General features: G+C 60.2%; 2 protein-coding genes across 3 annotated transcripts; one reads left to right on the top strand and one right to left on the bottom strand.

Annotated features, from left to right (window-relative positions):
• The first annotated feature begins 207 nt into the window (after positions 1-207).
• LOC123348104 (ER membrane protein complex subunit 4-like) lies at positions 208-2,827 on the top strand. Its single transcript, XM_044985455.1, has 6 exons — positions 208-279; positions 571-656; positions 1,047-1,161; positions 1,332-1,485; positions 1,792-1,952; positions 2,101-2,827. Exons 2-6 carry the CDS (start codon positions 577-579, stop codon positions 2,134-2,136), a joined length of 546 nt encoding a protein of 181 aa, XP_044841390.1. The 5' UTR covers positions 208-279; positions 571-576; the 3' UTR covers positions 2,137-2,827.
• Positions 2,398-25,789, bottom strand: LOC123348103 (solute carrier family 12 member 6). Of its 2 annotated transcripts, XM_044985453.1 has the most exons (26): positions 25,628-25,789; positions 23,292-24,431; positions 14,748-14,792; positions 11,913-12,001; positions 11,372-11,503; positions 10,965-11,111; positions 10,530-10,584; positions 10,172-10,302; positions 9,779-10,020; positions 9,417-9,631; positions 8,821-8,979; positions 8,542-8,640; positions 8,276-8,333; positions 7,633-7,807; positions 7,320-7,438; positions 7,022-7,120; positions 6,650-6,769; positions 5,992-6,096; positions 5,741-5,909; positions 4,996-5,191; positions 4,751-4,920; positions 4,496-4,627; positions 4,121-4,228; positions 3,853-4,037; positions 3,512-3,645; positions 2,398-3,419 (listed from the first exon to the last, which is right to left on the bottom strand). In XM_044985453.1, the coding sequence occupies exons 2-26, from the start codon at positions 23,563-23,565 to the stop codon at positions 3,328-3,330; spliced, it is 3,450 nt and encodes a 1,149-aa protein (XP_044841388.1). In that variant the 5' UTR covers positions 23,566-24,431; positions 25,628-25,789; the 3' UTR covers positions 2,398-3,327. The 2 variants fall into 2 exon arrangements, with proteins under 2 accessions (XP_044841388.1, XP_044841389.1); XM_044985454.1 differs by lacking the exon at positions 14,748-14,792.

Below are 25,789 nucleotides of genomic sequence, written 5' to 3'. Positions count from 1 at the left end.
CCTCCCCTTCAACCCCCCCAAATGCCCTGAAAATCCCCCAACCTCCCCTTTAATTCGCTGAGCATCCCGCTTTAATTCCTCCAACCTCCCCTTTAAGGCCCGCGGGCTGGGGACGGGGCGGTTCCAGGTTCCCCAGCCTCACTCTGGCCAGGCAGCCCCGCCCCGTTGGGGGAGGAGGAGCGGCCTCTGCCCCAGCGACAGGAAGTGACGTACAGTACAGAGGCGGAAGTCACTTATTGTAATCGGAAATTAGCTGTTTCCAAGGGGGCGCCGGGCCGGGTGAGAGTGTCGGGGGGGCAGGACGCCTGGGTTCTCGGGGGAGGCGGGTGTCTGGGATCCGGGGCAGGGGGGGCAGGACGCCTGGGTTCCCGGGGGAGAGGGGAGGAGGGTGTCTGGGCTCCGGGGGGTGCAGGACGCCTGGGTTCCCGGGGGAGGCGGGAGGAGGGTGTCAGGGCTCCGGGCGGGCAGGACGCCTGGGTTCCCGGGGGAGGCGGGTGTCTGGGCTCCGTGGGGCGGGGGAGGACGCCTGGGCTCCCTGCGGCTCGGTCTCTGACTCTCCCCTGGCTGCAGGCGGAGATGGGGACCCCCTTGGTGGCCAGTCGGGGCCGGCGCTTCAAGTGGGCCATCGAGCTGGGCGGCCCGGGCACCGGGGGCAGGTGAGGGGCTGGGGCCGGCCGGGGGCTTGTTACGGGGGGTGTGGGGCCAGGCGGCTGGCAGCGGATTCCTGCCCTGGTGGGGGGCAGATCGAGGAGCTGTGCCCGGGGACCCCCCCAGACCAGGCTCCAGGAGCTTGAAACACCCTGTGCGATGATCCAGAGGCTGGGATCTCCTCCCAGCCTGCAAGGGGCTGGACGGGCGGGTGGGTCTCGCTAGGAAATGGGACCCTGCCCCCCCACCCCAGTTTATTAGTGGCTACATCTCAGTGCCAAGCAAGCTGTGCCCCTTCAGTGTTACATGTGGCTGTTCCCCAGCTGCTCCCCCCCAGAGCTGGCTGCAGTCCCCTAGGCGCACAAACCTCCCGCCGCCTCCTCTCTCTCCCTCCCCAGGGGCCGCAACGACCGGGGCAGTGGCCAAGGCGAATCCCTCTATCCCGTGGGCTATTCAGACAAGCAGGTCCCTGACACCAGCGTCCAGGAGACCGACCGTATCCTGGTGGAGAAGGTACAGTGGGGGTTGAGAACCCCCAGGACACCTGGGTTCTGTCTGCACATGTGGGGTGCAAGGGGGTGGGACACCTGGGTTCTCTCCAAGAGGATGGGGTGGGGGCCTCAGAGTAGGATGCTGGTTGGGGTGGGCAAGGCCCCTCTGACACATGTTCTCTCCCCCCTCAGCGGTGCTGGGATGTGGCACTGGGGCCGCTGAAGCAGATCCCGATGAACCTCTTCATCATGTATATGGCTGGGAACACCATCTCCATCTTCCCCACCATGATGGTGTGTATGATGGCCTGGCGCCCCCTGCAGGCCCTCATGGCCATCTCTGCCAGTGAGTATCCCCTAGCTCCTCCCCCTCCTTGCCCCCTGAAGTTCCCATTGCTCTCAGCAAACCCCCCCCCCCCCACATCTCTGCCAGTGAGTATCCCTCTCCCCCCACCCCCTCCCATGCCTATTTCAACCGGTATCAACCCCCTGCCACTTCCCCCATCCAGGACATTAGTGCCTCCCTGCAGTCTCAGCTCTTCTCCCCCAACCCTGCCCTGCTCCAGGTTCCCCACCAGGCTGGTGTCTGGAGCCTCCCCACAACCTTGGCTCCTGCCCCCCAAGTCTGACTCGGTTCCCTTCCCCCCTCCAGCCTTCAAGCTGCTGGAGAGCTCCAGCCAGAAGTTCCTGCAGGGGCTGGTGTATCTGATCGGGAACCTGCTGGGGCTGGCGCTGGCTGTCTACAAGTGCCAGTCCATGGGGCTGCTGCCCACCCACGCCTCCGACTGGCTGGCCTTCATTGAGCCCCCTGAGGTGAGGGGGGAAGGCTGGGGTGGGTGGAGGGCTCAGCTCCTGGGGACAGTGTAGAGGTTTTTGAGCAGTGGGGAGTGGGGGGCTATGTAGGAAGATGGGGTGGGGGCTGGCAGGGCTGCACTTGACCCCTTCTCCTCTCTCATTGCAGCGGATGGAGTACACAGGCGGGGGGCTGCTGCTGTGACCCACAACAGCCCTCGCCCCCGGAGTGAGCGCAGGCCTTCCAGGAGGACCGGGAGTCTCCACCCCTCCTGCTGGGCTTTGAGCCCCACCATCCTCTCCAAGCCTCCCCCTCCCTCAGGGGGAGCGGTAAATAAAGCTGCTGTGTAGGGGTGGCTCCACTGCCTGCTGTGCGGGGGGGGGCGGAGGGAGGCAGAGTGCACCCCCCAAGCACAGTCTGGATTTTCCCTTCCATGTGCAAGCACCAGCCCTTGTGCTCTCTCCCCCACCCCTGCCTTCTGGCCCCCACAGCTACACTTAATGTACAAAATTTTATTCTTTACACAGTTCTGGTACAGAGCAAAAAAAAAAATCCCTCCTCACCCCCAACACTGTGAAGTGGGGCTTGACCCCCAATAAATTAAAAGCCCTCCCCGCAAAGATCAAGTAGTGGCTGCCAGGCCCTGCCTTCCAACTGAAGCTGTAGGGGGAGAGGGTTTACCTGTTTCAAGGCTGCCCTGGGGGCCAGGGGCTCCAGCAACCGCTTGTCCAGCCTGCCATGATTAATGCTGAGAGACAACAGCAGCCCAGGGAGGGGGAGAAGGGGACAGTGGGGACCTCATGTCCCTGCCCTCTCTTGATCCAGCAACCCCACCCCCAGTTCAGCCCTAGGGCTATGGGGCAGGAGTGAATGTGAAATAAAAAGTTAAGCCACATGTGTGATAAGTTGGTGGTTTCTTGGGGTTCTCAGCCCCACTCTGGCCCCTGCAATGGGCACCCTGGCCCTTAGGCCTCGGAAGTTGGATCAGTGACTGGCACTGGCCTGCCCCCAGCAGGCCCCATTACAGCAACCACCCTGCTTGCACACAAAAGGTTGGGAGAAGGGAGGAGGCCCACAACCCCCCCCTGCGCTCCCCACCCTTCCACAGCAGCTTGAAAGGAAGCAAAGCAGCTTTGGCACTGCGTGGTGACGGGCACCCTGGGAAATCTCTCCCAGCCCTGCTTTGTGAGGGTTGCCCCCTGGTGACCCTGCCCTGGTGGGTCTAATACTACAGTCCCTTTGGTGCCACCCCCTTTCTTGCCCTGTAGGGGTAGAGCAGTGGGGTAACTGCTCCATGGAGGTGTGCCCCCACTGGATTTTGGCGTGCCCCTTGTCCCCAGCCCATCTGGAGGGCAGCAGTGGAACGAAGTGGCAGGGGCCAGTGGAGGGGGTGCTCTAGGAGTAGATGGTGATGACCTCGCTGCCACCCCCCCGCACCAGCAGCACCCGCTCTAGCCCCTCAGTCAGCACCTCCAGGAACTCCATGTCTGGGGCGTGGGTTAAGGAGCCAACACGGGCAAGACAGATAGACAGCGCTCCCCCCACCTAACCCCCCCCAGGCTCCCCACGCCAAGGATACAGTTCTCATCACCTGCGGGGTTGCGGGGCGGCCCCGGCATGTTGAGCAGGACCAGCTTGGCCTCGTGGGACTTGTTGACGATCACTTCATTGAGTTTGACAGCTGTGTGCATGCGCCGCACATTGGACTGATCCCTGCAGGGGGCAGGAGGGTTAGGGACGGACACTGGCTTGGGGGAGGGCCAGACAATGCAGAGTGGCTCCATAGGAGATCGGGATGCCTCCCATGGGGTGGAGGAAAGCATTTCTAGCCTCACATTGGGGCATCTCCACCACCTCCAGGTGGATGGGAGGTGGAGGGGGGCAGTCCCCAGGGGCTGATGGGAAGCAAGAGGGGCTTACGGCTTCATGTTGAGCAGGTCCTGCATACCCTCGAGAGTCCGGGCCTTTTGCCCGCGGGCTGCCATGTACTTATCCTTGGTCCAGGTCATCTGCACCTTCTCTTGGTAGGTCTCCGTCTCCTCATCCTCGTCGGAGCCGATGCTGGTCAGGCGCAGCATGGAGTTGCGGTCCTTCACCAGCTGGGCCTGCGGGAAGCCCAGGGGGTGAGTGGGGGAGTGCCCCATGGGGAAGGGGAGCAGCCCACCCCCACCCCCCAGTCCCCACTTACCTCTCTGTCCCGCTCAGTCTTGGAGAGCCGCATGTGCCGTAGCATCTGGGAGCGCTGCTCCATCATCAGAGTCCGCTCGTAGGTGTAGGCTGAGATGTCACTGTCGTGCTGCATGGGGCACATGTGGGGTGAGCTGAGACCAGAGGTGCAACCTGCCCCACCCCCCTCCCAGAACTGGCATAGAACCCAGGAGTCCTGGCTCCCTCCCGCTCCAAGCCCTGGACAAAGCTGTCCCATGTGAAGAGATAGGGCCTATACCTGGGCCCCCCAAGCGAGGCTCCACTCTTCAGCTGCTGCAGTGCTGCCCCCTAGGGGCCGTTCTGCTCATATGCAGCCTCGCCCTCTCCCCACCAACCGTTCCCTCAAGTCTCTCACCATCTCCACCACCTCCACCTCCGCCTCAATGCGCAGGTGGTATAGGAAGGTGGCCAGGTCCTTCTTCATCTGGATGCTGTTGTCCTCCAGCTGGGCCACCGTGAAGATGCGGATGTTGCATTTACGCCACACCTGGGGGAGTGGGGGGGAGAGAGAGAGAGAAAAACCAAGCACTGGATGGGTCAGCACCTGCAGATCAGCTCCCCAGTCCTGCCGCCCCAATCCCCCCGCTACAGGCCGAGCCCCCACTGGCACCTTGTGCTGCTTGAGCAGGAAGGGCAGCAGCATGAGCATGCCCCCATCGTGGACGATCCACCACACGTCGATGTTGCCCTCAAGGAAGGGCTCCGCGTTGCCTGGGTAGAAGGCCACATTCTTGGCCACCAGCAGGGCCAGGCGAGCGGCTGTGGTGACCCGGACGGTGCCTACGGTGACAAAAGTGGTCAGAGGGCACCAGTGGGGGAGAGGGGAGGACCCCCCAAGCCCACACCCCCACGTACCGATGAAGGTCTTCCAGGCGCGAGCATCCTCGCTCTGGCGCCAGGCGTTGGGCCAGCCCATCACCACCGTGTTGTGCTTCATGCCGCCCAGGCCACAGGACTGGATGAGATGGGAGATGCCCTCCCGCACCTTGGCTGCCACCACCAGCTGGCAGAAGCCCTTCACGCGCTCTGCCTCCATCAGGTGCTTGATGGTCTGCAAGACACACACACACACAGGGGAGCGGCTGGGGGGCGCTGTGCTGCTGGGGGGTGACAGCCTCTTCAAGGGAAGCCACAGCACTGGGGGGTGGGGTCACTGGGCCGCAGAGAGCAGGGTCCGGGGTGCTCAGCACGGGGCGGGTGTGAGCACGTGGCAGGGGATGCTGTGCCCCACACAGCAGGAGCCGGGGGAGGGGGGGGTTCTATGGGGGCATGGTGCTGGGGCTCAGCAAGGGACACCGTACTGCTGGCATGGGGGAGGCTCTCAGCAGGGGCACTGTGCCACACAGAGCAGGGGGTGGGGTGCTTGCCAAGGGGTATCGTGCAGTGGGGTGTGACATGGCAGGGGCCAGGGGTCCTTGGCAGGAGACACTGTGCCACACAGAGCAAGGGCCCGGGGGCAGGGGCTCAGGAGGGGGCACCGGGCGGCCGGTGGGGAATGGAGGAACCGTGTGGCATGGAGCAGGCACCATGCTGCTGGGGGGGAGGGGGCACCGTGCAGCAGGGTGGATCTCGGCAGGGGCTGCTCTCTCCCTCCCCTGACCTGCTCAGCCGCCAGCCCCTCGGCGTAGTTCTCCAGGAAGTTCCCCACCATGACGGAGCCCACGATGGTCAGGCCCTTGCCCGCCTTGAGCTGCGAGGCGAAGGTCAGCAGGCGCGGGTGCTTCACGTGCAGGTCCTCGTCCAGCTTCAGCAGCACCAGCAGCTGGGGCCTGCGGGGAGCGAGGGGTCACGGGGGGGGCCAGAGGGGCTCACCCCATGGAACAGCGGGGTGTGTGGGGGGGGCTCTCCTACCTCCAGTTCTTGGTGTGGGGGGGGCCCTCCTCCAGGCGCAGCAGGGCGAAGCGGGCAGCGCTCAGTGACAGGCCCCGGATGCCGTCGCCCCACTCCTTCTCGGCTCTGGGGGGCAGAGACACGGTGCTCAGCCGAAAGCCATCCACCCCGCACTGAGGAGGTGGGGTCACGTGAGAAAGCTGGGGAAACTGAGGCAGGGAAAGGAACCTGGCCAAGTTCAGACTCGACAGAACCCAGGTGTCCTGGCTCCCAGCCCACTCTTGTCCAACCACTAGACCCCACTTCCCCCCCACCCCAGAGCTGGGACAGAACCCAGGTGTCCTGGCTTCCAGCTCCCTCAGCTCTAACCCATGAGACAGGTCTTCCTGTACAGAGCCACAGCACTCCATCCCAGCAGGGTGGCCACTGGGGGAAGGGTGTCTCCTCCATTGCTACAGCTGCCCACAGGCCCCGGCTGGCAGCCCCCAGGGAAGGCGAAGGCTGCCTTCCCCATGGAGCCCAAGCCCCACTCTGCTCCCTAGCGGGCAGGAGATGGGGAAGCCGAGGCAGAGGGGGTGGGGAACTCCCCAAGGTCAGGGAGGAAAATGGGTGAACCCAGGAGTTGCAGGGGCAGCCCGTCCAGCCCCAGGGGTGCCAGGCCCTGCAGGAGACAACGCACCCCTGGTACTCGATGTACTTGTAGATCATGCCGGCGATCACCATGGCGACGATGGCGTAATACCAGGACGACACAAACATGAGCGCCAGGCAAATGCTCATGCCCACAAATGAGAGCGCCCTGCAGGGAGGGAGAGAGAGAGAGAGAGAAAGAGCACACACATCCAGGAGTCCAGACCCCCATTTCAACCCACCAGGCTCCTCCCAGAGCTGGGGAGAGAACCCAGGAGTCCTGTCACTCCATCCTCCCAAACCCACTAGACCCATACCCCTCCCAGAGCTAGGATAGAACCCAGGTGTCCTGGCTCCCAGCCCCTCCTACTCTAGCCACTAGACCCCACTCTCCTCCCGGTGCTGGGGCAGAACCCCTTACCAGTGGTAGTAGCGAAAGCGGGGTCTCCAGTTGGGGGTGCGCAGCAGGGTCTGCAAGGCGCAGGCCAGATTGACGAAGAGGTAACACATCAAGAAGAACCTACGGACCCGGAAAGACAAGAGACGGTCGGGGGGTGGTGCCTTGGGGGCTCCCCCTTGGGTGCAGGCTGATATACCATCATGAGATTCCCCGCTCTGGGATGCGAACGCCAAATCCCAGCTGGGAGCGGGATCTGCCCCCTCCACAGAGTCCTGCCCACCCCCTTCCCCGCCCCCACGTGGCTCAGCAGGAACCTTACATAGACAGGATGGGGGCCACCAGGTCCAGTGAAGCAATGAGGATGCCCAGCTCGGCGATACCTGCAGTCAGGAGCAGAGCCCACGTCGGCTCCCCATTGGCTTTGCTATGGCCGAATACCTAGGGCGACAGCACACAGGAAACCCACTTCAGGAAGGCAGGAATGCAGCCAGCTCGGGGACAGAGGGGCACAGCTGGGGGACAGCTACACAAAGCCACACAAGGATGGCTCGCCCAGCGTGGAGATGCAGCCAGCTCTGGGGCGGGGCGGCTGGGTACTGTGGGAGGGAGAGTGAAGCGGAGCGCGCTCTTACCCGCAGGAAGGGGATGATGTTGTCCTTGGCGATGGCTTGCAGCAGGCGGGGGGCGCCGGTGAGGCTCTGTAGCCCAGCCCCGCACGTGGAGAAGAAGGAGCCGATGACGATGACCCAGGGGGAGGGCCAGGAGAGCGTCCCAACCACCAGGTTCCTGTGCACAGCGTCGCCAAACCTGCCGGCGGGAGAGGGACCGTCAGCCGGGGGGGGGGGAACCAGGCATGGAGGAGCCTCGGACACAGGAGAGGGCCTATAGACAGGAGGACTGCACGGAGGGGGGCAATGGGGACTCAGTGGAGGGGCATAATGGGCTAGGGGGCCCCCAGTGGAGGGAAGCTATGGGGACCCAGTGAACAGGAGAACCCAGCGGAAGGGTACTACAGGCTGGGGGAGACCCAATGGAGAGGCACTGTGGGGATGCAGGGACCCAGTGGAGGGGTGTCACGGGCTGGGGATGACCCAGTGCACTGGGGGACCCAAGTGGGGAACAACCCAGTGGAGAGGTGCTCTGGGGGGACCCCACGGAAAGAGGACTATGGGCGGGGGACCCAGGCCCCCTGAGGAGGCGGCGTTATGGGGAGGACAGGCAGCCCCAGCGGCAGGTGCCGGCGAGCACCACAGGGCAGGTCCCCCCAATACTCACTTGTCCCGCAGCACCACCCCTTCGATGCAGGCCCCGAACAGAACCACGTTGCTGAGATCTATGGCAGTGCGGAGTCAAGGCGGCCATGGCCCCAAGGTCACAGCGGGGTGGTCAGTGATCCTCCACCCCCACGCAGCCTCGCCCCGCGGGGGGCCCTTCTCCACCCGGCCTCATATGGGCTCTGGCATGCTCTGACCCTGAGCGAGGCATGTCCCTCCCTGCCCCGACCGTGCCCACCCCCCGCCACGCTAGCCCTGGCAGGATACAGACGAAGGAGGTGGTGAGGATGGCCAGGATGGTGCCGATGGGGATGGATTTCTGAGCATCCTTCAGGTCTCCAGAACGGTTCGAGCCAGCCATGATCCCTGCAAAGATCAGTACAGGAGAAACGGCTGCCAGGTGAGCACCCTGCACCATTGTCCCAGACCCCAGGGTCCTATTCCCTAGCAGTGGGAGCCTGCCGGGCCCCCTAGGGGTGATCGCCCTGTGCTACCCTCTCGGACGCCAGGGTCCCCAGCTCCCTCCCCCATGGCAGCAGTACTCACCGGTGACAGAGGGGAAAAAGATGCCCACGAGCAGGGTAAAGGAGGTGGTGATGTCGGCTAACACATACTCCTGGCTCATGGCCCCCAGCACGTCGACAGAGTGGGCCGAGGGCTTCTCGATGATCTCCCCCTTCTGCAGGTAGCTGCTCCACAGGTTCTCTGCAGGGAGGGAGAAGCGGCTAGTCAGCAGGGCTGGGGCCACGGGGTGAAGCCACAGGGGGTTGGACTGTCCCATCCCAGAGCCACCAGGGTCTCTTGAGTCGGCACCAGGGCGTCGGTCTGTACAACCCAGGAATTCTAGCCAGTACCATGAAAACTGCCGGCTCACGGTTTGGCCGAGGTTCTGGGAGTGCCCCGTGCTGCCATTGTGGATGCCTGGGTCCCATTCTCCCTCCCAATCTCCCGAGCTGCAGTGTCTGCATTTAAGCTACTGGAGTGTCCTGGGGGCCTGTGCTGGTCCGAGGGCCTCAGAAAGAGGGCTGAGAGGCTCCGTAGCTGACGGGGCTCATGCCCAGATGCCACAGGGTTGCAGCCATGGCAGGCTCCCCTCACCACCGGCTGGTGGGCGGATCCGCCCAGCCGCACTAGGCCCTCACCGGTGATGATGCCGCTGGCCAGGCCCGGGATGCCCTGGATGGAGGTGACGTTGTTGTGAGCGAAGTATTCGTCGCAGGTGGCGTTCAGTTGCTTGCTGGAGTTGCAGAAGAGGCCCCAGAGCTGGGTGGGCACCGTGAAGTTGCCCAGTTCCTGGGTCTTGGCGCAGACGTCGATGTGCCGACCAGACAGGGTGCGGTTCCCCAGCATACAGACCCTGCGCCGGGTGGGAAGGCAGATAGACACAGAGCCCCAGAGCATAGAGCCCCCCATGGCACCCCTAACCGAGGTGAGCCCCACCCCCGAGGAGTGCCAATCCCCCCGCGCCCTCTGCCAGCCCCCCGCAGAGCCTGCCAGCACCTACGGGAAGCGGGGTGGGGCGAAGGAGGATTTGATGGCCCCGGCGTAGATGGCCAGGATGGAGACGATGACGCAGGCGAGGAAGAGCGAGGCGAACTTGTTAACGTAGCGCACGCCGACAAAGACCACCAGCACCATAAGTACGAGGAAGGCCGAGCCGTAGACCCGCATGTTGTTTAGCATGGCCGCCGACTCCTTCAGCGCGTCGGTGCTACGGAAAATGGCTGCCTCGGGGGCGATGTAATTCTGTGCGGGGCACAGAGAGAGATGTCACCTCCAGGAGGCGCCGGCTCCAAGCCACCCCAGGGCGGGGGGCCGGCTGGCTCATGGGGGTGGGGAATGGGACATGTCACACACACCACACAGATCCCAGGCCCCCAGGGGGCAGCGTTCTCACCAAGAAGATCTCGATGGCTCCCAGAATGTACATGGCGGCGGCGAAGGTGGTGCCCAGATAGAAGCAGAGCCCCACAGCACCCCCGAACTCAGGGCCCAGCGCCCGGGAGATCATGAAGTAGGAGCCCCCAGCTAGAGAGAGAGGACAGAGACAGTCAGGGAGCAGCTAGGGAGATTGGGGTGTGTCCCAAGGGCTCCCCATCCATAGGCGCCAGGGCAGGAGATGCCCTGAGATGGAGGTCAGGAAGGAACCAACCACCACAGGGAAGAACTGAGGCCTGGCTGATGGGCCCAATCCAGAGCTGAGGGGATAGGGATGCTGGCCAATCCAGGAGAGAAGAATGGCCTGACCCACTCACCCGGCACGACTCCATTGGTGGCGATGGCACTCATAGAGATGGCAGTTAACAGCGTCTGCAGAGAAGGTGAAAGAGGACAGCAGGGGGTGTTGTTAGAGGAACAGCACTGAATTGGTAGCAGACATCAGGTTCACACGGCCTGCACCAAATGCAGCTGCCTCTGGGGTGGGATGAGGCAGCTGGAGAGGCCCAGTGAACAAGGACTTGGAACCAGAAGTGGTGGAGAATGACATCGCCAATGGCAGATGCAGGGCGGGCCTGGGGAAGCAGAACTGTATCGACTGAGGCCAGATTTGGGTAGGACACCAGGGTTCACAATCCTTAGGGAGCTCACTACACTCTTCTAGCTGGGACACTCCCTGCAGCACAGCGCCCGATAGTGCCACGCTAGGGTCAGCACTGCCCCTTAGTGCCCCGCTGAGGGCAGACACTCACGCAGCAGCAGCAGATGAGGACGATGGCGAAGGCCTGCAGCACTCCGGCCGTGCCCACCACCCAGGTGAGGCGCAGGAAGAGGATGACCCCAAAGATATTCTGCAGGCAGGGCAGATAGACGCCCATGAAGGTGCCCATCTGCGGCGTCTGCAAAGAGAGAGACTGTGGTTAGGGCAAGGAGTGCCGGGAGGCAGGACTCTGCTCTGGGAGGGGATAGACTAAGAGGGCTGATGCCCTTCAATCCCACCCCGCAGCCCCCTGCTATCCCATCCCTGGGCTCCCCGCACTGCCCCCCAACCCTGCCCCTCCATCCCACCCTTCAGCCCCAGGCCATCCCAACCCTGAGATCGATCCAGCCTGGTCCCAGCTCGGCCAGTGCCCCTCAATCCCACCCCGCAGCCCCTCACCTTTGTGGGCTTCTTCTTGCCTTCTGCAATGTTCTCAGCCTCCTCATGCTCCCGCGCCCCCTGCGTCAGGTTGGTGTAGTTCGCCATGCGGTTAAGCAGGGAGGACACCTTGGGCCGGGTATCCATTTCCTCCTGCAGGACGAGAGGGGGTGAAATGGGGAGCTGTCCCTGCTGCCTGAGTCTGCAGAGAGCCTGAGCCCGTTACTGAGATGCAGCCTGAGCCCATTGCTCCAAGAGGTGTCAACTGCCTACGTGCGTCTCAAAGGGGTGTGAACTTGAAGCCCCGCCACCCCTATCCCAGCAGGGGAGAACCAGCCGGAGGAAGAGCACAGCGGACCCTGGCTGCTGGATTAGTTCTGGGGGAAGGGACAAACCGCCAGGCCCTGTTACCCCATCGGAGGGCAGGGCTGCATCATAGCTCCTGGATGGACATGAACCACGTTTCAGACTCCCAGCACTGGCCACCAGGGGGCAGCAAATGTCCACCTCCCCACTCTGCCCTCTCCTCCCTGCCTGCGGGGGCAGATTCCACTGGGGATACCTCGAAGAGCGCCAGGTTCTTGTCGAAGTACTCATCCCCGTCCTCGTAGCTGGTGTTGTTGAGATAGACGTCTTTCTTGCGCCCGGGGTCTGAGGAGAGACAAGTGGGACAGGGAGATGCCAGTGTGAGTTGCAGTGAGCTGGGGGGTCTCAGCCCTGTACCAGCTTACCAGGGTTCTCCAAGAGCCCAGCCATTCACCGCTCCCTCCTGGCAGGGGGACTGCAGCACCAATGTACAGACACACACACCTCTACAACTCCTCTGGAATGGAAGGAGACTGAGGCACAGCATCAAAAGTAGAACCCAGGAGTCCTGGCTCCTAATCCCACCCTGCTCTAACCCACTAGACCCTACTCCCCTCCCAGAGCTGGGGACAGAACCCAGGAGTCCTGGCTCCTAATCCCACCCTGCTCTAACCCACTAGACCCTACTCCCCTCCCAGGGCTGGGGATAGAACCCAGGAGTCCTGGCACCCAGCCCCCCAGGCTCTAACCTGTGGTCTCACCCTCTCTCTGCCCCTTGGCGAGAGGTGAGTCAACAGTCAGGCTGCTGCCTGCTCAGAGGAAGATTCCTTGCTGGGCTGGGCACAATAACCACCTGTTCCACCCCAGGCCCCCAGCAGTTTGAACCTGCAGCCGCCTCTGCATGTTCAGCCGAGAGGCAGCGGCACAGGAATAACAACTCTCTGGCACCCGGCCTCCCAGGTAGTAGGGAGCTCCCCAGGCCCCTTCTGCTGCTCACAGCTCGGGATGGGCCTCTGGGGCAGTTGGCAGAACACCGCCCAGAGTCAGCTCACCTAGCACGGCTCTCACTGTGAGAGAGCCCCCACCCCACTCCCTACAGCCCAGCGCCCCCCAGTGCTGCACTGAGTGCTGGCCCCAGCTCCCGACTGCCAGGGGAGAGCCCCCACCCCACTCCCTACAGCCCAGCGCCCCCCAGTGCTGCACTGAGTGCTGGCCCCAGCTCCCGACTGCCAGGGGAGAGCCCCCACCCCACTCCCTACAGCCCAGTGCCCCCCAGTGCTGCACTGGGGAACTGGGGCCGGCGCTGACTGCCAGGGGAGAGCCCCCACCCCACTCCCTACAGCACAGCGCCCCCCAGTGCCGCACTGGGGAACTGGGGCCAGCGCTGACTGCCAGGGGAGAGCCCCCACCCCACTCCCTACAGCCCAGCGCCCCCCAGTGCCGCACTGGGGAACTGGGGCCGGCGCTGACTGCCAGGGGAGAGCCCCCACCCCACTCCCTACAGCACAGCGCCCCCCAGTGCCGCACTGGGGAACTGGGGCCGGCGCTGCCAGGGGAGAGCTCCCACCCCACTCCCTACAGCACAGCGCCCCCCAGTGCCGCACTGGGGAACTGGGGCCAGCGCTGCCAGGGGAGAACCCCCACCCCACTCCCTACAGCACAGCGCCCCCCAGTGCCGCACTGGGGAACTGGGGCCAGCGCTGCCAGGGGAGAGCCCCCACCCCACTCCCTACAGCACAGCGCCCCCCAGTGCCGCACTGGGGAACTGGGGCCAGCGCTGCCAGGGGAGAACCCCCACCCCACTCCCTACAGCACAGCGCCCCCCAGTGCCGCACTGGGGAACTGGGGCCAGCGCTGCCAGGGGAGAACCCCCACCCCACTCCCTACAGCACAGCGCCCCCCAGTGCCGCACTGGGGAACTGGGGCCAGCGCTGACTGCCAGGGGAGAGCCCCCACCCCACTCCCTACAGCCCAGCGCCCCCCAGTGCCGCACTGGGGAACTGGGGCCAGCGCTGACTGCCAGGGGAGAACCCCCACCCCACTCCCTACAGCACAGCGTCCCCCAGTGCCGCACTGGGGAACTGGGGCCAGCGCTGACTGCCAGGGGAGAGCCCCCACCCCACTCCCTACAGCACAGCGCCCCCCAGTGCCGCACTGGGGAACTGGGGCCAGCGCTGACTGCCAGGGGAGAGCCCCCACCCCACTCCCTACAGCACAGCGCCCCCCAGTGCCGCACTGGGGAACTGGGGCCAGCGCTGACTACCAGGGGAGAGCTCCCACCCCACTCCCTAGAGCACAGCACCCCTAGCACCACTCCTGGGCAGCGTAATGTCACCCCCCCCCCCATGGGCACTGCTATTTGGCAGGGCCTGAGCAGCTCAGCTGGCCTCGGTGTTTGCTTTGTACACAGCACAGGGAAAGCCACACTACCAGCCAACCGCTGAGGTGGGACAAGGTCAGCGGAGAACAAGGTACTAAGAAGTGAGCCCCACGGCACCCGATCCACGGGCTGGGGGCTCCCCAGCAGGAAAAGCCAAAGTAGACTACTTCAGCATGGCATTAGGGGGCATTGGGCTGCAGAGAGCGGGGGCTCAGCAGGGGGCGCTCTCCCCTCCCAGTCAGTGCTGGCCCCTGGGGGCACTGTGCTGCAGGGAGCGGGGTTCGGAGGGGCATTCTCCCCAACACCCGAGTGGCTTCAATAGAACCCAGGAGTCCTGTCACCCAGTTCCAACAGACCAGACCTCCTCTCTGACTGTGAAATCGGGCTGAGAAGGACGACGGACAAAGCCACACCTCAGTTTTGGGCCTGGCGCTCAAGCTGCAGGTGCCTGCGATGATCCAAGGGCCAGCAGATGGGGAAAGAGGGGAATTAGTAGCGAGGGGTATGTAAATTACCCTCTCCCTAGGGTAGTCTGATCCAGGGGTGAAACACACATGCACACACAGAGCAGGGCTTCGGCAGGGGGGCAGCAGGGACAGACACACACAGAGCAGGGCTCATCCCCTCCAGCAAGAGGCACAAACGGACACACACACAGGCTCGTTCTGGCCAGGAGAGAGAGACACACGCGACTCCTTAGCAATACCGTACCTAAGAGCTGACACTGTTCCCCAGTGATGGAGGTTTGACTCACGTCTGAAAATCAAACAGAAGATGGGAAAAAATGAATCACAAAAGAAAAAAAAAAAAAGGAATGAAAAACAAAAAAGACTCTGATAAAATATATTTCCTCCCACTGATACATGTTGGCAAAGAAAGGGAAATGAGCAAAGATTCTGGGGGTTTTAGAGCATGATTTCAAAACCAAAAAGTAGCTGCAACAATATAAAAAGAAACCAGTGCAATTATATAGCAGAGTTCAGGGAGAGGGGGATGGGGCCTTTCTCCTCTAACAGGCACCAGCTCCAACCTGACCCCAGAGCGGGGGACTGGCTGGCTGGCTCCCGGGGGTCAGGAATGGGAGATGGCGCCTTTTCCCCTCTCGTGGGCACCGATTCCGGCCTGGGTAGGAAACTTGTCAGTCTCCCGCCCAGACACACACGACAGGCTGGACCCCCGAGGGGCAGAAAGTGCCAGTCTCCTCAGATCTTTCCCTGTCACCTAACCCCTCAAGCAGCAGAGAGCAACGTGACTGAGCGAGGCGGGTGGCTGGGCAACGGTTGCCCTGGGTCAGGCTATGAATCAAGCCTTTGTTGAGCCCCCCCGCCAGCCGGGGGCTCTGGAAGAAGGATTCACCACAGCCCCTGTACTGCCAGGAGGGGGAAAAGAGAGACAAAGATAGGAAAGAGAGAAAGAGTCCAGCCCCACAGCTCCCCCAGCTGTGTCTGTCCCCTGCCCCTGCTGCTCAGCTGATGAGCCAGCGTCTGGCGCCAGACTGGGGATTTTAACCCTGCTCGGTGGGTTGGGAAACGGCCTAGGATAATTGGGGATTACATGGAAGCAGCTGGGATCCTGCCCTTTCCAGCCACCCAGAGAACAGATCTGTCCCAACGCTGGCCCCGCTCCCGTTCCCACGCTGCCCCAGAGGTGGTCCTGTTTCGGGAGCAGGGAGAGAGAAAAGCAAGGCCTTGGACCACCTGTGGGTGTGGAAAAGGGTCCCTCAATACCAGGGGTCACTGCCTTAGGACACCATACAGGACTCCTGGGTTCTACCCTACTTACAGACACTTGATCCTGTGGCCAGTGCTTGAGCTACATTACATTCCCACTCCACGGAGCTAGGTAGATTTTCTGTCACTGACCCTCTATCCCACATTTATATTTTCTGCTGAGAAAAGAACCCGGGTGTTGTGACTCCCAGCCCCTCCGGCTCTAACCACTAGACCCTCTGCCCTCTGGGAGCAGGAACAGAACCCAGGAGTCCTGGCTCTCTGCACGCCATCTGAGTGGCTGTAACTGTGCTGCCCAGAGCTGGGAGCACCTTCATAGACCATCTCCTCTCCATCTAGCAGGCAGGCAGCATGAGCCCTGACACGCAGAGGGCGGCCTGGCAGGAAGCCAGGGGCTAGGCTTGGGATATAATCCCTGACGCTGCCCTCCCCGCTGGAGCTAAATCGAATTAGCTGGGCTGCTGTGTGACACGAGGCCTGCTCCTGCTCAGCCACTGGGCAGGGGGGTGGGGTGGGTGGTTACATACTTAAGAACATGGGGCCTTTCCCCTTCAGGGGGCACTTGCCCCGATCCAGCCCCAGGGTGGGAGAATGGCTGGACATTCCCCCTCTCCCTAATCCCAGAGGTTGGGATAGAACCCAGGAGTCCTGGCACCCAGCCCTCTCCAGCCACTCCTGCTCCAACCACTAGACACCACTCCTCTCCCAGAGCCACAGTGAGAGCTCAGGAGTCCTGACTAGGGAGCTGGATTAACACGCGGGCCTTGTATAAAGTGGGTGGTATATTAACACACACCCCTCTTCCAGCTGCAGCTCAGAAAAGTCACTTCCGCCATGTGCAATGCCCAACTGAGATCCGGGCACAGGGGGTGGAAGATGCTGCACGGAGTATTTCCCAGGTTACACAGAGCCTGCTTTGGCCAGGAGGGGGCAGGGAAAAAGGAAGAAAGAATGAAAAAGTCGGACAGGAGGGAAGAATGAAAATGTCAGAGAGATGGAAGGAAATTCCCTGCCAGGGGAAGGAGCCAAGCCAGCAGCGACTCCTCTGTGCAAGCCCAGAGCAGGGGCAGATGCAGCGAGAGCTTTCCCCAATGTACACCCTCTCCCAGGAGCACCCCTTCTAGGTCGACAGGGGAGGCCAGTCTCTGTGCCAAAGGTGAGTGCAAACCCAGTGCTCCAGCTACTGAGCGTAACTGATTATTGATTAGGAACCACAGGGAACAAGGCAGAAAGGAAAGGGTTAAGCACATGGGTGCGGGGGCGGGGGGTGTTTGCCATCTAATGAGGTTCTCACTCAATCCAGCTTCACAGGCATGGAGGGATATAAAAACACTGCTGGGATCACTGAGATGCAGCCACCTCTGGGGCGGGGCAGCTGGGTAACAGCTACACAGCAACGCTGCACCGGGATCGCTCGCCCAGTGGTAAGATTCTACAGATTCTGGGGTGTGAATTGACAGCTACATAACAGTTGCACAGTGAGACTGCACACAAATGGCTCGCCTGGGACTGAGATGCGGCCACCTCTGGGGTGGGAGTGGTTGAGTAACAGCCACACAGCACTGCCTGTAGGTTTGGGGCAGACAGTGAAGGAGGGTGCCATGTGGCTCGAACCAGGACAGAATCAGGAGAGCTTGAATTTGCCAGGACACTGGGGTTTGCTCCGTCTCTCTTGGTGGCAGGGGCTGTTTAGAGTCTGAGCAAACACAGCACCCCCCGTTTACCCCCATCACCCTCACTATGACAGGATCCCCTAGTGCCCATCGTCAGCTGCATCAGTCCCCAAGGGGACAGTCACCCCGCAGACCCCTTCCCAAAAACTGCCTGTCCAGATCCACACTGGACCCAAATGCACACCAGCCCTGTACAGCGTAACAGCACTTCCCACGGCCCGTTCTCTGTCAGGGTCTCCGGGCCTGATCCAAATCCATGGAAAGGTTCCACTCAGATTGGAGGGCTCAGGATCAGGCCCTGCAGCACATTCCACAGTTACCCCCCCCCCCCCCCAAGCCTCACACAGCAGAGAAAGTGAGGCCCAGGGCAGGGGAAGAAGCAGCACAGAAAGCACACAGCTCCGAAGAGGAAGAACCCAGGAGTCCTGGCTCCCCCGCTTTCTAATCCACCAGACCCCACTCCCCTTCCAGTGGTGGGAACAGAGCCCAGGAGTCCTGGCTCCCAGTGCCCCTGCTCTAACCACTGGAGCGCACTTCCTTCACTAATCAGGAGCGGAGCTGTGGTTGGTGTTTAACGGAAGATCATGCAACAGGTTGGGAAGAGCCCAGGGGAGGCTGCTATGATGGTTGAGGAAGGCAGGCTGGGGAGGCTGCTTGGATCTGGGGGGCAATCAGGAGGCAGGGGACAATAAAGAGACACTCCCCCCCATACCCCCGAGACAGAGGGGGCAGCCCAGGTAGGGGAGGAGCAGCCAAGAGACAGACGCAGGTAAAGCAGATTAATGTGGCGTGTTTACATGACGGCTCACCTGATACCATGATCTCTCTGGGCATCCAGATGCCAGTCCCGTTGGCTCCTTCCTGGGACCCTTCTTCCACCCCACCCTCCTCCTCCTCCTCCACCTTAGTAACAGTGAAGTGAGGCATTTTCTGGACTAACTTTTCCCCCAGCACCAGCAACGAAAGGGACTGGAAGCGCCGGGATCAGGTGACCGGCAGGCTCCAGGGGAAGAGGCGGGATGGTGGGGGGGGGGGACACGCCCTCCCCTGCTGTGTGTGTATTACTGGCACTAAGAGGATTAATTGCTCCACCTACAACCGCTCTCCCGCTGAACTGTAGCAGGCAACCTGGGAGAGGCAGGGACGGGCACAACGCTGTGATGCAGCCAGCTCTGGGTAACAGCCCCACAGCTACTGTCTGGATGGAGAAGTCTGTAGCCACCTGAGCTGTAGCATGGCTTTCTGAGAGGCAGGATGGAGTCAGATCAGGACTCCTGGGTTCTATCCCCAGCTCTGGGAGAGGAGTGGGGCTAGTGGGTTAGAGCAGGGGGGCTGGGAGGCAGGACTCCTGGGTTCTATCCTTGCTCTGGGAGAGGACTGGGGCTAGTGGGTTACAGCAGGAGAGGTGGAGCTGGGCAAACTCCAGCTCATGGTGGCCTTTTCCCTACATACCCCACCCTCTCTATTTATACCAAGAAGGAGCAGAGATTAGGGAAAAGGTCTTAATCAGTTTAGGAAATGCCTAAAACGGGGAACTCCAGGCCAGGGTGAATGACACAAACGCTGGGTTGGCCCCACAGCACTTCCCGCTCCAGAACGGGGTTAGCCACACCCCACTGCCCTGAAATGACCCCTTGAGCAAGCAGAGGAGAGCCCTGGCACAGGGGCCCCTTCAGTTCTCTGTTGAGGCTTCCCACTCCCTGCACTGGCTCAGGTGACTAAGTTACCTTTGCAAACTGCTTTGAGATGATCAGGGAAAAGGGATTAGGGACAGAGCGACCTAGGGCTCGTCTACACTACAAAATGAAGTCGACTTACATTAAGTGGACATACAGCCACCGCAGTATTTAAAGCGGTGGTTCACATCCTCACCAGGGGGGCTTCCACTGATTGAAATGGGGCATTGCTAGATACTCACAGCTGGAGCCCAGCAACCCTGGGGCCGACAGCCTCAACTGTAGGCACGGGGCTCACAGTTGCGCCTCCCCTAGCTGTTAGGCGGATGCCGGGCTCCCAGCTGGGCCATCCCTCACCCTGGCACTGACAGCCCCAACTGTGAGCCCACAGGGGGCTCAGTTGCACAGCAGGGAGCCCAGCAGCAGTGAAATTGACCTTATTGTCAGTTTCACGGCTGCTATTATTTCAACTTTTGGCTTGGGCTCTGGATGTCAGCCTGTGGGGAGCTCACAGCTGGAGTCCCCTCCCGCCTGAGCTGACAGACAGAGGGAGACAGAAAGGAAATGGGAAATAAAAGCAGCGTCAATTTCACTGCTGGTAGGCTCCCTGGTGTGAAACAGAGACAGGTGCAAGTTCACAGCTCTGGCTGTCAGCCTTGGGGGAGCCTCCCACTGTGACCCCCACTGCTGGGGCTGATAGCTGGAGCCCCCCTGCTGCCACCCAGTGAGAGACTGGGGGAGGGGGCGAGGATCATGCTTTCCTTCCCCACCCCTCCAATCCCTCAGGGGGAGGCAGCAGGGCTGAAGGTTGCTAACAGCTGTCAGCCCAGCTTGGGGCTGACAGCCAATGTAAATAATGCAGCGTCTACACAGACACTACATCACCCTTACTACATCGACATAAGCCCTATGCCTCTCGTGGAGGTACAGTTATTACGTCGGTGTAGTGGGCTCACTTATTTCGGCAGAAGCACCATTGTAGTGTAGACACAGACATGATTAGGTCGACGTTAGCTGCCTTACGTCCACCTAACTATGTAGCATAGACCTGGCCTCGGTTCCCTTATTAGGGACAATTCACGTTCCCGTTAGGCATCCTTTAACTTTATTTCTGCTGCCATCAACAGGCCAAACCACACATTACACCACAGTATATGTTCAAGTGGAACAGTCAGGGGGGCTGCAGGTTAGGATTGAGGGGCACCAGCAAAACTACTGGGTTGGGGGAAGACAAGGGCTGGGGCAGCAGGTGTTGTGGGTGGGTATTGAGGGGCACCAGCAGAGGTGGGGGAGCCCAGGGATGGAATAGCAAGGGGCTGTGGGTCAGGACTGAGGGGCACCAGCATCGCTGTGCGGGAGGGAGAGGCCAGCGGCCAGGGCTGGGATAGTTGGGGGCTGGGAGTAATTTTGCTTACAACCTCTAGTCCTGACCCAGAGCCCCACCTCTTGTTCCAGTTATGCCCTTTCAGTTCCTCTTCTGCTGCTCTCTGCTCCAGCCGTGCATGCCCCCACAGCTGTGTGATGCCCTAGAACAGAGGGGGGCTGAGGTCAGAGCACACACTATGGGGCAGAACTGGAGTCACCCCCCGGGGTTTCTCTTCTGCTGCCACAGAATCAGGACTGGTTCCAGGCTCCGCTCCCCCTGCAGTCAATCCAGAGTCACCCCTGACCGCAGTGGAGACCTGACTCCATTCTGTTCGCACCACAGAAAGGACACACATCCATCTAGCTTGGACAGAGGAATCAATGGATGGGGAGGGCCAGAGAGCCAGCTGTGAGCACCTGGGATGGGGGTGGGGAGATCAAGACCTAGCCCCTAGCACAGAGGGAGCCCAGGAGAGCACTCCACCCCCACCCTCACAGGCTGCGAGCTCTCCCAGCCCTATGACTGTTTGAGGAACAGAGAACAGGCGTAGGCGGGCGCCGCAAACGGCCATTTGTCATGGGATGATGGGAAGGAGGGGGCTGCATGAGACAGGGACTGCGGGTGAAATAAACAAGTGGGGAGACAGCTCAGCAGGGAGGGCAGCAGGCACTCGTGTTGGTGGATCAAGCGGCCCCCACGCACAAGTGTGCGTTGAACAGCAGCAGAGCACTACACGCATGCGTGGGTGTGTAAGATCACATAAGATCTATGCACCTGTCTCTGTGCATGCATGAGCCGCTGTTGAAAACAAGTCAAGCCCATGCACATGTGTGAGCTTATACATCTGTGTCTTTGTGCATGTACTGAAAAATCAAGGAAGTTGTGTGTGTGTCTGTCTGTGTTCTCACTCATCCCAGCCTTGGGGCCACATCAGGTCACGCAGAAACCTTCTCCCCAGTTCCCATCCGCTCTCTCTCTGCCCAAGGACAAAGGACGTTCGGAAAGCACAGCCAGCCTCTCCCGGGAGATAAACAGCTGAGGTGCTGGGGACATTAAGTCCCCGAGGCGCTAGCTGTCTGCTCGATCTGTCCTCCTGCTGCAGGCCTGCCACACACACACACACACACACACACACACACACTCGTGCTCTCCAGTTCCTGCAGTGCCTGTTTTGCTGCTTCACTGGGCTTCAGGCCTCTGACGACAACAAAAGGACCCCCTTCGAGGAACACAGCGGCCTTGATGGCTTGTGAAATGTCTGTGACATCACCAGGGTACTGTCCCACAAGTGATCCCACAGACAGAACGGGGAGCACAGGACTGTCTTGGGTGCTCCAGTGGAGAAGGCTCATAGGCATGTGAGTATGAGCTGGACAATATCCATAAACCAGCTCTCCCTTCCTGACCCCAGGCTGATCAGCTTTGCCCCAGAGCATGGCCATCCATGAGCCCCTTATGACAAGGGGGAGATGAACACACCTGGTGCCAAGGCGGACTCACAATTGCACACTCATATTCACTGCAAGAGCTGGGAATGAACCCAGCATCCCAGAAAATCCCAGCTCTAAAGAGTCACCTCTACTTCCTTTAAATCTCTCCTTGCAATATCAATCCAATCCAAAGTCCTCCTTCACTTCCTGTCCTAAACTCTTCGCTCTTGGAGCTGTTAAAGCAGCAGCCATGCTCCACACCAGAGGCAGCTGCATCTCAGCACTGTGCATCATTAGGCACTGTTACACAGCTGCTTCACCCCAGAAGTCGACGCATTTCAGTGCTGAGCGAGCAATCCCTGCGCACAGATCCTATGAGACAAACACGGCATTTATGTGCACGTACTGCAGACCACAGCATTTTCAGGCCTGTAACATAACCCATGCTGGGAGGCCCCGAGAGGAGCCGTGACTCTGAATCAGTGGCGACCGAAGCCCCACCACCAAGTTCTAGGACTCATCTCTCATCTGAGTCTGCATGAACAAGGGAATCAACAGGATTAAAGGGAAGTTCAATTCTCCCGAGTCATTTCCGCTGAGCCTTGCTCAGCATTTCCCATGCAGGAAAGAGGCTGAAGAAATAAGGATAGTGGCTGAGTCAGTGATAGCAATAGAGTCAATGCACTATAACCCTCTGTAAAAACACCCCCCCATCCAGCCACACCTATCTTAAAGCTGGCAACCAAGACACTTCACCCCAAAATGGAAGCTGGACGTGTGTTCCCGTTTGTTGTGGGCAAGTGGAAAGACCAAAGCATTTAGGAGGCACCTGATGGGCAACGACAGAGAACTGGCAAGACAACTGCACCTGGTGATGCACTAGCCACCATGAACCAGCCCACCCCACTGCAGCCATGAATTATTGTGGAGTCACTCATAACTTATCCCCCTCCATCTCCATCGCACCCATGAGTCATCCCTCTCTAATGCAGCTGAAAGAGGTCTCCTTCCTTCTTCAGCACACCCAGCAGTTGCGCAACTGCAAGTTGGCCAACAGATAAGTGCATTGCAAGTTGAGTGTGTCATCTCCAATGCACCCATAAAGTTTCTTTCTCCACTTCCAATGCAGCCGTTAAGTTGCAGTGGATGCATCCAACATCCCCTGGAGATGTCCTGCTCTAGTGCCAATGCAAAAAAACCTGTCCACCTCCATTGCATCCATGTCTCTCACCACTCTCCCACGAGATGTCCACCTCCAATGCACCCAAGTCTCCATCCACCCTCCCACACCAGCCAAACCACCACAGTGGTAGCCACATCAACATTGGTGACTTCCCAGCTTCTCGTGCTCATGCACATAACTGGCCACGTACCACCTACCTTCTGCCATGTCATGGGGGTTGGACGTCCTGTCGCTAGCCGGTTCACCCGCAACAGTGGCCACTGAGGTGGTGGCCCCTGAGAAATCACTCATGCCCTCGCTGCGGCTTGTCTCAGGGACACTCTCCCGGGAGCTGAAGCGGACCCGGGAGCTGGAGCGGGAGCTGAGGTCTGGACTGGTGTCAGATAGGCCTGGGATGTCATCAATTTTTGTAGGGGTCACCATGAACCGGACGGAAGCCATTTTGGCAGGAGACCGTTGGTGTTGGTGCATGTGTGCGTGGAGAAATCTAATAACTTCCTGGAGGCTTTAAATTCTAATAATCCAGAAACAATAACAAATAGAAGGGAAACGATAATTTAGGAGGGTAACGAAATGAGTGGGGTAACAGCAGGCTCCACCACCAAGTGGATTCATATCTAGGGTGGATTCTCAGTGGTCTGGTGCAATGTGGTGCCCAGACATCCAGTGGTTATCAAGTGAGTTTTCCACAGGTATGGCTAAAGGTGGAGCACGGGAGCTGACCCATGGTTTACCGTGCAAATATTTCACAGCTGTCTGGTTTAGTCAATGATTTGTTTGTCGGAGGCCCTAGCCCGAGGCTTTGGCATGCAGACAATCCTTGGAGAAGTGCACTGCAGGGCCAGTATGTGCAAGGAGAATGTCTCACAAGTCCTGGGGCAAGCACTTGTTTGCAAATATCCTGCAGGGAAGGTGGTTCGAGGAAGGGGTCTGTTGGTTATGGAAATGAGACAGTGCAAGGAGGCAAAATAATTTTACAAGGTCTTAGTGCAACGATGGAGGCAGAAGAGAACAAGAGATCCAGGTGCAAGGAGGAGAATTACCCACCGGTTTCTGGTGTAATGTGCAAGGAAAGCAAGTATCCTAAAGAGTTCTGCTGCAAATATCCCACGTGATCCTGGTGCAACAAGAAGGTGAAATAGCTCAAGGGTCCTGGTGCAGGATGGTAGCTATTCTACACAGTTCTGGTACAAGGAGGTGGAGTATCCTAGTCCAAGGAGATGATTATTGCACAGAGTCCTGGTGCAAGGACATATGAAACTATTCCTTGAGGTCCTGGTAGGGTTATGGTGCAGGAGTATTCCTGCTGCAAAAACATACAACTTTTCAACAGGGTCCTGGGGTGAGAAGACAACTATTAAATGGCAGCCTAGTGCAAGGACACACAATAGCACAAGGCAATATGGCTATTCCAGAGGATCCTAGGGCAAAGGCCCACAAACTCCCTACAGGATCCTGATGCAACTCACATGAAGGCATGCAGTCGTGCAAGGGTGAGAAAATCCCACATGTGAACATGTGACGCCCCCATATAGTCCACATACAGGGGATATAATTATGCAAGGGCATACATATCACCAATATATCAATGAGAAAAGGGCATGCAAACCCACTGCAGGACACGGATGATAGTGCAAGACCCCCAGTGTGTTGGGGCAACAATAGAGCGGGGGATATACAAAATCCTAGTGAGTGGGATGATTGTGCTCGATCCCCAAAGAGGAGGAATGATGGTGCAAGGCATGTTTAAAACCCTTACGAATAAATCACTGGTGTAAGGGCATTCATAAACTCTGAAGAAAATAATGGTGCAAGAGATATGGGTCTCTCAAGTCACTATTGGAAAGGTTGTGTGAGCCCCATAAGTGGAACCAATGGTGCTGAAGGCAGGCAAGCCTCCTGTGAATAGGTATCAGGGCATGCAAAAGTCCCACGGGGGAGGGGAGGGGGACCAGTGGTGCAAGAGGTCCATAGTGCGGGGGTGCACAAAACCCCTGTGAGGGAGCAATGGGGCAAGGGATGCACAAGCCACATGTGGGGGAACCGGTGGTGCAAGGGGTATGTAAGAACCCCCTGTGCAAACCACTGATGCAAAAGCTGCACAAGAGCCCTGTGAGGTGGGATATGGTGCAAGTGGCCCTCAAGCCACATATGGGGAAGTGATCGTGCAAGGGGTGTGCAAGAGCTCCACACTCAGGTCATTGGTGCAAGGAGCATGCAAGAGCCTTGTGAGGGTGCAATGGGTGCACAATCACATATGGGGAATTGATGGTGCAAGTGATGTGAGAGCCCCATGTTGGTGCAATGGGGGGGCATGCAAGAGTCTGTGACCAGGCCAGTCGTGCAAGGGGTGTACAAGACCTCCCCCGAGGGCGGGGCAATGGTGTGAGGAGGGGAAGAGACCTACACTGCCCGCTTGTTTATGGGAGACTCACACTGCGCGTGCGCAGCAGCCCCCCGCCCCGCGGCGCCCCCTCGTCCGAAAGCGCGGGAAAAAAACCCAGGCAGCCGTTGGGGACCGTGAGTTGTTTACCTGTGGCGCGCGCCGGCTTCTGCTCCCCAGCGTTCCACAGGGTCCCCGCGCGCCGGGGCTGCAGCTCCTGCTGCCGCTCGCGCTGTCAGCTGCCGGCTTTAGTGGAGGAGGGGGTGGTTCGGTGGAAGCGCGCCTCCCCCGCCCCTTTCTCAGCACATGCGC

The sequence above is a fragment of the Mauremys mutica genome, chromosome 13 (genome assembly GCF_020497125.1).
Source record: "Mauremys mutica isolate MM-2020 ecotype Southern chromosome 13, ASM2049712v1, whole genome shotgun sequence".
Lineage (NCBI taxonomy): Eukaryota > Metazoa > Chordata > Testudines > Geoemydidae > Mauremys > Mauremys mutica.
The sequence above is the reverse complement of the archived record's forward strand: the minus strand, read 5'-3'. Positions and strand labels throughout refer to the sequence as shown.